At 44.0% G+C, this 9,268-nt stretch overlaps 1 protein-coding gene and 1 long non-coding RNA gene across 2 annotated transcripts; one reads left to right on the forward strand and one right to left on the reverse strand.

The window, feature by feature from the left end:
* Positions 1 to 29: 29 nt before the first annotated feature.
* Positions 30 to 1,415, forward strand: LOC125528884 (ABC transporter G family member 6-like; the record flags this gene model as incomplete). The annotated part of the gene is given in 1 exon segment (XM_048693306.1): positions 30 to 1,415. A coding segment is annotated over 1 exon segment (1,304 nt), but the record flags the coding sequence as incomplete, so codon positions are not given.
* A 4,134-nt stretch (positions 1,416 to 5,549) lies between these two features.
* LOC125528883 lies at positions 5,550 to 6,627 on the reverse strand. Its single transcript, XR_007292484.1, has 3 exons — positions 6,561 to 6,627; positions 6,413 to 6,484; positions 5,550 to 5,601 (listed from the first exon to the last, which is right to left on the reverse strand). It is a non-coding gene; the product is annotated as an uncharacterized LOC125528883 (long non-coding RNA).
* Between the last annotated feature and the right edge of the window lie 2,641 nt (positions 6,628 to 9,268).

Here is a 9,268-nt window from a genome sequence, read left to right on the forward strand (position 1 = left end):
CGCTCGGGGCGCGCGCCTCTTCGTCATGCCCATCCACCAGCCCGGCGCGCGCATCCTCGGAATCCTCGGCCGCCTCCTGCTCCTCTCCAGCGGCCGCGCCGTCTACGCTGGCACTCCAGCCGGCCTCAAGCCCTTCTTCTCCGAGCTCGGCACGCCCATCCCCGACAACGAGAACCCGGCCGAGTTCGCGCTCGACACCATCCGAGACCTCGAGCGCCAGCCCGACGGCGCCGCGAAGCTCGCCGACTTCAATGCCAGGTGGCACGGCGACACCATCGGCAAGGTGAGCAGCACTGTGATGTCGCTGGAGTTGGCCGTGGCCGAGAGCGTCTCCCGGGGTAAGCTGAGCCGGCTGATCGAGAGCACCACCGGCACAGTGGGGATGCCGACGTACGCGAACCCGCTGGCGTTGGAGGTGTGGGTGCTGAGCAAGAGATCGTTCATCAACTTCCGGCGCATGCCGGAGCTCTTCGCGCTGCGGCTGGGCACGCTCATGGTGACGGGCCTCGTCCTGGCGACCATCTTCTTCCGCCTGGACGACACGCCCAGGGGCGTCAAGGAGCGGCTCGGCTTCTTCGCCATGGGCATGACCACCATGTTCTACGTCAGCGCCGGCACGCTGCCGGTGTTCATCCAGGAGCGCCACGTGTACCTCCGCGAGACGGAGCACAACGCGTACCGCCGGATCTCGTACGTCCTCGCCAGCTCCGCGGTGTTCTCCCCGCCGCTGGTCATCCTGTGCCTGGCGTTCGCGGTCATCACCTTCTTCGCCGTCGGCCTGGCCGGCGGCGGCGCGTCCTTCGGCTTCTTCGTGCTCACCGTCCTGGCCTCCCTCTGGGCGGGCAGCGGCTTCGTGACGTTCCTGTCGGCGGTGGTGCCGCACGTGATGCTGGGCTACACGGTGGTGGTGGCCGTCCTCGCCTACTTCCTCCTCCTCTCCGGCTTCTTCATCACCCGGGACAGGATCCCGGGCTACTGGATGTGGCTCCACTACATGTCCCTCGTCAAGTACCCGTACCAGGCGCTGGTGCAGAACGAGTTCGGCGACGCCAGCAGGTGCTTCGCGCGGGGGATCCAGGTGTTCGACGGGACGCCCGTCGGCGGCATGTCGGAGGCCGTCAAGATGAAGGTGCTCGGCGCCATCAGCGCCGCCCTCGGCACCAACGTCACGGCCAGCACGTGCCTCCTCACCGGCGCCGACGTGCTCAAGCAGCAGGCCGTCACGGACCTAGGGAAGTGGAGTTGCCTCCTGGTCACGGCGGCATTCGGCTTCTTCTTCCGTGCTCTCTTCTACGTCGTCTTGCTCGTCGGGGGCAAGAACAAACGGAGATGATATCGATCACGCGCGTCCCTAGCTCCTTAATTTCACTTTTACCTCAACAGCTAAATTAAGCATGCCTCTGTCATATCTGCAACTAGCAGTACATTGTGGCTTTGCGCATCTGGATGCACAAGGGGTGAAGCCACAACTCTTCTGTGGCTCGATCAAACAATAACACACGAAATGTTTGCACGCGTCCCTTTAAAAAAGAAGGTTTTTTTTTTACTTCTAAACCACACATTCGAAAATAATTTGTGTGAATTATTTTATTTTTGAATAAAAATAATTAGTTGCACATGTACAACTGCTTCAACTGCACACGTTCCACTCAGTGCAACTAGAGAAATTATTTTTGGAAAGTAATTTAGCTGCACACTGCGAGGACATGCAATTATATGTGGCAATGTATGTGTGCAAAATGAATAAAAATAAAACAAGATATTTAAAAATAATAATAAACCACACATATGAATTGCACCCCCCTTTTAGAAAAAGAAAACCACAAAAAATAACCAAAAGGAAAATGAAAATGGAAAAGTAAATAAATAAACCCACCTATCAAACCGTCCATCCTAGTTGTGTGTAAAAAATATCATAAACACAAAACACAAAAAATAAAGAAAAGACAAAAAGTAGAAAATGGAAAATTTATAATTCCACCAACCTGAGTTGCCCCTATGCACCCACCATCCCGCGGCCCCTAGTTGCGTGGATGTTATGTTGCTTACGTTTTCATGTCAATGGGGTGTGACATGCAACCCAGTTACGTCTCGAGTATGCACCTGCAACTGGGTCACGTATAAAAGTTATGTGTCGAGGATGGACACACAACGGTGTTGCTCTAGTTGCGCGTAAAAGGCTGGACATACAATTGGGGGTTTGTTTCGAGGGTGGACATGCAACTGAGGTCGGACAAGTTGCGTGTCAAGGGTGAAGATGCAATTGGGCCGGGCTAGTTTGCGTGTAAGGGTGAGCATGCAACTGGGGTTGGGCGAGCTGCGTGGCAAGGGTGGACATGCAATTGGGCCGGACTAGATCCCTTCCCCACATCCAGTCTCCGTCTAATGCCGATGAGTACCGGGGCATATGGTATTGTTCCATGCTTTCTGGTGGTGATTTTGGAGACAGTTAGTGGCAAGTACAGTTTAATTGCAAGGACAAGTAGTATTTGTATGTCTTGAACCACCCACATTTGCATCGTGCTAGTACTGGGTTTTTTAAAGTTGAGTGTCCAATTTTGGTGCCTGCTACCATGTCTGATAATCAAGAAATTTTATCAGATTGTGGTGCTTATAATAAACAAACATTATTTTTTAGTATGCAATTGGACAAATAATTCTTAGTTCTGAACTCAAATTTGTACTCCTAATTTGAGTTTTGCACTGAAAAGTTCTAGATGACTACCCATTTAGTGGTTCACTGGGAAGCTTGTTGATATACTGTAGAGGTTAACGAATAGCGTGACTTTGTTGTCGTGAGACTGAGGTTATCGATGAGAGAATACATACATTTAATCCACACTTTTCATCCCCTTTTTCCATGACCTAGTGCCAGTTTTTCTGTGCACTATGCTAATAGTAATTTTGTTAAGTAAACTAGTAGCAATGCAAGCTTAATCAACATGAGTATCTGCTATGGAAAGATAGTTTGTTGTGGTAAAAACGCGTGGACAATGGACACACTGATTAGGTGAGCAGCAGCGAGGATATATGCCAATTATAAGAAAAAGTATACATATGTACAACACAGGCAGACACGGAGATGTCCTTACTATAGATGTGCAGATTAAATCATTATGCTTGTTGTTCGAACATAAGTTTGATTCTCTAGTCTTGTTTCAATTTGGGAAGCACTAATTTTAGTCCAATAACATACATTTCCTTGAGACTGGATCCAGTTCGTGATATGTGGCACATTTTAAATTTTTTGTAGGGAAGCGGATAAGAGAAGGCAATCAGATTTTAGTTTCTTGTTGATGGCAGTGAAACTAACTCAACATTGTTCTTCTAAATGGAGGAAACTAGCGCCACCCTGCCCTCACGAGTCTTGACATGCATGACAAATCTGTGTAGTGTACCAGCCCTCTCGGGTGAATTATTGGCATTGAGAGTGATAATTTTTTTGTTTTGCTTCTTTATGACAATATGTATGCTTAAGTTTTTTTTTGCAGAATCGGCCAATGGCCTTGAATTAAGTGATGCCAACTCTTTTCAAAGATTAATTCCACTTTGCTTGGTTTGATGAATTCTCTACACCTAAGAAGAGACAATGCTTTCCTCTAGATGTAAGTAGAATGCAGATTTATGTGTGTTTACCTCTGGCAAGATGTTCAAGTTTTTCTTCTCTTGGTAATTATTCTGATTATATCCGGGTTCAAAATGGTTCAGAATGCATGTTATCATAACATACACTTCAAATTTAGGATGGCCGCCTTATTTTCTGTGTGGTTTACCTTATTTATCTTGTCAATTTTTTTTATCAAAGTGAAGAAACATGTTACATGGTACCTGAAATAGCAAGGAGCTGACGGTACACTAGTCTAAGTTATTACCTTAATAGTGCAAAGTAACTAAGTAGTAGTGTCATAGATGGTTTCATTTATTAGCTCATAGACTCATTTTGCCTCGGAAAGCGCTATGTTACAGTAAGTCAGTAACATATTATGTTACCACAAGCATCTCTTTCCTCATTAAACTAGTAAGCATGTACGTGCAAATGCACGTCTCGCCTAATATTACAAATATATGTGAGAATTAACATACACAAAAAGATATTTTGATTGCACTAAAAATATTAGAAATCAAAAAAAATTTAATATAGCATCATATGCATATAGAGCCAAAAAGACACTACTATCTTAGTATTGTCAATGTAACTGCGTAGGTGCACCAAGAAGTGCTTCCTTAGCTGGTCCCCATCCTGAATGAGAATATTAAGTTATTATCTTAGGAGTTTTCGCATAGTAGAATGTCAAAATGCGAAACAATGAAAACTAACCCTGCAAATTGGTAGATTGAGACCATTCCTATTCCATGACTGCATAGAACTAAAACTAATGGAAAAAAAGGAGTTTCAAATCACAAGGAATGGTGTGCTGCCAGTGGATAACATGGACATACACCATCAATGTGATGGGTAACAGGACTTGTTGATACTAACACTAAGCTCCAGATGGGAGGTAACCAGTGAGTATAAAGCAATGGCCATACAATATCTTTTGTCATCTCAGCAAGCCATCTAAAGCATAAAAAATACTTCAGGCCAGCTTATCATTGAAATCATGTGGGCTCATTATAGACTTTAATCCCAACATTAAATACTCAGAACATGGTATGGTACAGTCCCCCAAAAAATGAACAGCAGCAAAGGGTCATAACTCCCCAAACCTAATAAACATTATCTATGTAATGGAACAACTGTGCTTCTAGTTATGTGGTAGGCTTCGAGGTTGGCTGGAAAGTTTAAAGGAATTCAAATCAACATTATTCCTAGCAGAAAATGGTTAAACGAAATTAACATATTTTTTAGAGGTAAACAAAAGTAAAATCTGCACATTGAGAATCATGTAGAAATTAGACCGAAGTTCTAAACCGTTATCATATATGTGAGTTTTCTACTAAGCTTAGAATAATTTGTGGTCAGGCTAGCCATGTAAATCACGATCCAGCTTGAACTGCAGACCAACTTCTCCATCAATCCTGAAACAAAGCAAAAAAATGAAAACTTAAACATCTGATATATATTCTTTGGAGGTACCGAGATGTATGATCTAATTTCCCCTTCCAGTATGCACAGATTCTTAGCATAAAACATTTTTTACGCTAATTTATACATGTGTGGACCTGACATATAGGTGACCTACTATGTTTAAGCTTGAAAGCGGCTGAGACGAAGTTGAGAATATGAAGTGAAAGCTTGGAAACAATCAACTAAAACAAACAACCGTAATTTTCAATGCAAAACTTCAGCGCTCCAAACAACCAATGCAAAATTACTTCCACCAATAATATGGCGAACATTTGAACACATTAGTCGGTGATAAAGAAGATAATCATATGCCAAGTAAATAATTCAGGTTAAAAATAGCATTCGACATTTTTTTATTATCATTTAAGTTTGCATTAGAGTGCCACTTACTGAGAATTTCTCTGATTTGTCTAAAAAAAGTCCCTGATTTTTATATGGTGGCTCGCCTGCATCAGCATCTTCCCAGAGATGTGCCGGTGTATAATTCACCAACGCATTACAGAGCACAGGCTTCTCCAGTGGCCAAAGAGTACCTGTATCAGCAGCCTTTTCCATAAACAATAAGATATACAGTACAAAACTGATACTCTAGAATCTGTATAATAATGTACAGGTATAGAGTTCATTGACAATGGGTCCATCAGGACTGGAGTTTGCATCACAGATTTACAATAATAAAGCCTGCTACTGATACTACAAGATATGGTGGCATTAATTGAGGAAGGGGACATAAGACAACAGGCAGGAATTGTACCTTTTCAAGAATATATCTTTGAGGAAATAAATAAATAATCTCACATGGATACATAGTCACTCAAACTTCTTATTTCAGGTACTGTTTGTTTTCAAACGGTTACTGGTTAGTATAGACAAGCATGTCATTTTCCATGTGCTATCCTACAGAATGAGGCCTAGCAAATGTAGAAGATGAGTTGGATTGAACAGTTGTGCATCATAGATTCATAGTTCACTCAAAAAGGTAACAAATCTATGCAGATGACACAGAGCAGCAGAGAATCAACTTCAGTGCAACCACTGACATTAAGTACTTTCTGTAACTGCAGCAACATCTACAAAACTCTGAATATCTGATTGGCAAGGTCAGTAGTTCTTTCTTCTTGTATAACAGGAGTGTCACCTCTTATCTAACAAGCAAGCATTGTCAATACACAAGTCTGAATGTGTATAGGAATCAGATAATTTTCTCCAATATATGTAAGATCACCCGTACGAGATTGATATCAAGATCCAGAGAGCGTTTCACCCTGTGTTCCAAGGCTTCATCTGTATCATAAATGTATAGCTGCTGTACTAAATGGTCCAAACGTTTCCTACTCAACATACCTTCTTTATCTTCTGCCATCATCCAAACATATTGTTCTCTCAAACGCCGCCGTTTCTTCCCAGAAGATGCCTCTGACACCGATAAATGGTTAGAATACTTTGTCTGTAAACTCGAAATGAGTCAGTCCGTAATGATTCGCCAGCATACCTTTCAGTTGAACTGATCGAACTGAGTTACTTCTAGGCAGAAAGCTTTCTTGTCCCTGGGCCCCTTCAATCATAGATGACCCACTGCATGGTGTGTTTAGCATCTTGACGGAAGATTGTGTTGATTCAAGTTGACCAATACCTACAGTGCTACATTGCATCATATGCACTTCATAGTGTTAGAAATTATTTGTCGAAACGTCCACGTGATACTTGGACGTTGGTGGCTGCAGCTTTCTTTGCTAGTCTGGAGATCCGGAGCTTCTTGCAGTGCTCTGCTTTCTTCTCGTCGGATAGACTTGCATACCACCCTTGACCACTTCATTTGTTGCACCCAACGCCTGCATCTTCTGGGCGATGGTTCATATCAGTCGAGGCTGCAGTGGTACATATTACACCTGCAACAATAGGAAACATAACACATTACTTACGACAGCACAATCTCTCAATACAATACTCTGCAAAGTTAATGAATGAACCATGTGTTTGACGTACTTGCTCATGCTCAATGCTAATCAGAGATGCAGCCTTCTTTTCTGCGCGGACCGCCCGTCGCTTCTGGATGTATTCTGCTCTCTTGTCATTGGACATTCGCGCCCACCCATTTTGACCACTCTTTGGGTTTTTTTCTCGCAGTTCTTTGCCCGCTTGATTTGCATTCACATGAATAGGCATATTCTTGAGGTCTTTAAACAGGCAACATTCCCCTGATCCTACCGGGGATGGAGGTGGATGATGATTCTTCATCAGTGTCACGTTTAACAATGGGATTAAAAAAACAAAATGGCGAACTTCTTAAATCAGGTCAAGCACATAATGATGGTACACCTCTAATAAATTCATAATACACAGGGATCTAGACCGGATTCTTAAATGTTGCGAGAAATGCACAGGGATCAAAACTGGATCCTTAGAAGTTCACAAGCTTTTATGTAGTACTTTTCTTGCAGTTTAATAGGCTCTGTTTGGCATTGCGTTGGATTATGATAATTCAGCTTATCACACCAGCTTTTGATGTTTGTTTGACCAACTGTTAGTTTTGTGGCTATTTTTCCCACAACTGATTATTAAACAAGCATATGGAAGCACAATACATCATAGTTGAGCAACTGCAAGCTGAATTGGAGGCTCATATAAGGCTATCTGCATATATCAGTACAAGGAAGTCCTAGGTACGAAAAAGAAATTGAAAAACAAAACGATACTTCAGTTGGGTACTACCTCACTTATCAGCTCCACCCTTTCTATATATAGTAGTATTATAATATGATGAGTGGCAAAGTACAGACCCAATATTTAAAAGAGATGTATGAGTGCTTTTGTTTCTCTGCATTGCATCTATTTTCACCTTCCAAAATTGTCAATTCCCGTAAAGACATGAATTTCACATCAATCAAAAGAGATATCTGAGAGTTTTTTTTGCTTCGCCCTATAGACCCTGTAGAAATCTCCTCCTGGCTACATATAATTTGGAATCAAATGGTTCGGATAAATCCAGAACAGAAACATGCAATCTGTATACACTTCAAGCATGCAAGTAGAAAACTGAATATGAAGCACGTCGTAGTGGTTTACCAAAAGGAAAATCACATGGGTTTCTTCTAATTATTCTGTTGGGCTATCCATGGTGTTTCATGAAACCAGATCCCTTTGATTGCTATATAGAGTACGAGGTACACCATACACCCAACTGGTGGCTTGATGTTAATGTGAAAAAAACCTGATCAAAGTTTGCCGCTGGCGAGGGCCTGAATGTGGCGGCGTTGGCGGACCGCACTCGAGTCCGTGGGGCAGCAACCGACCAAGAGGAGAGCGGACAGCGGCGAGCCCGTGGGGAAGCAGAGGAGGAGCGGCGAGCGGTGATGGCGATGGCGATCCGCGATGCATCCGTTGGGCAGCAGAGCAGAAGGGCGATCCGCGGAGGAGGAGCGGCTGGCAGGGCTCGCGTCGGGGACAGAACGTGTGGTGCGTTTCTCAGCGGAGTCGTGCGTGCAGTTGGATGATACCTGGGGTACGAAGGATTAGTGGCCTGTTTAATTTTTTGGGTCGATGGCTTGTTTAGTGGCTTGGTGTGTTAAACACGAAAGACTTTTGGGCCATTAAATATTGTCGATGGACGCGACTGATTGTTTGGATCTGCCCCTCTCTTTTTTTTATAGTGGTAGTAGATGGCATGGTGGGTAATTAAAGCGTAAAACGTGTTTAGTATGCTGGAGGGATGTAGACCATCAGATTGCAGGTTCCGATGGATAGGATGATCTGGTTCTCCGCCCTCTCTTTCTTTTATAGTGATAGTAGATAGATACTTGCCACATAAGCAAAATTGTCTTGGATGTGTTAAGTTACTACCTAAGTTACCCCACTATAGCTAGCCTAAGATAGCAATATTACAGAAAATAAGCTGCTAGTAATTCGTAAGACAGCAATATTACAGTTGTTCTCTTTTCCAAGGATGTAAATGCGAATTGCACCTTTGACCTGATCGGAAACCTATCTGTACCGCTGGATGTAAATCTAGCGGCTCAAAACGCTGGAACGCAAGTCTCTCCCAACCCTAACCCGCTTGGAACCCTCTTATCGCACCTCTCCGTCGGCGCCTCCCTCTGCTCTGCCCCCCCAAATCGCCGCCGGAACACCTTCCTGCGCCATTGCGCACCGGCGCGAACCCCCCCTCGCTCTCTTCAGTCTACTCTGCGCCGCCGCCTCGTC

This window comes from Triticum urartu, unplaced genomic scaffold, assembly GCF_003073215.2.
Source record: "Triticum urartu cultivar G1812 unplaced genomic scaffold, Tu2.1 TuUngrouped_contig_5181, whole genome shotgun sequence".
In the NCBI taxonomy this organism is placed as follows: Eukaryota; Viridiplantae; Streptophyta; class Magnoliopsida; order Poales; family Poaceae; genus Triticum; species Triticum urartu.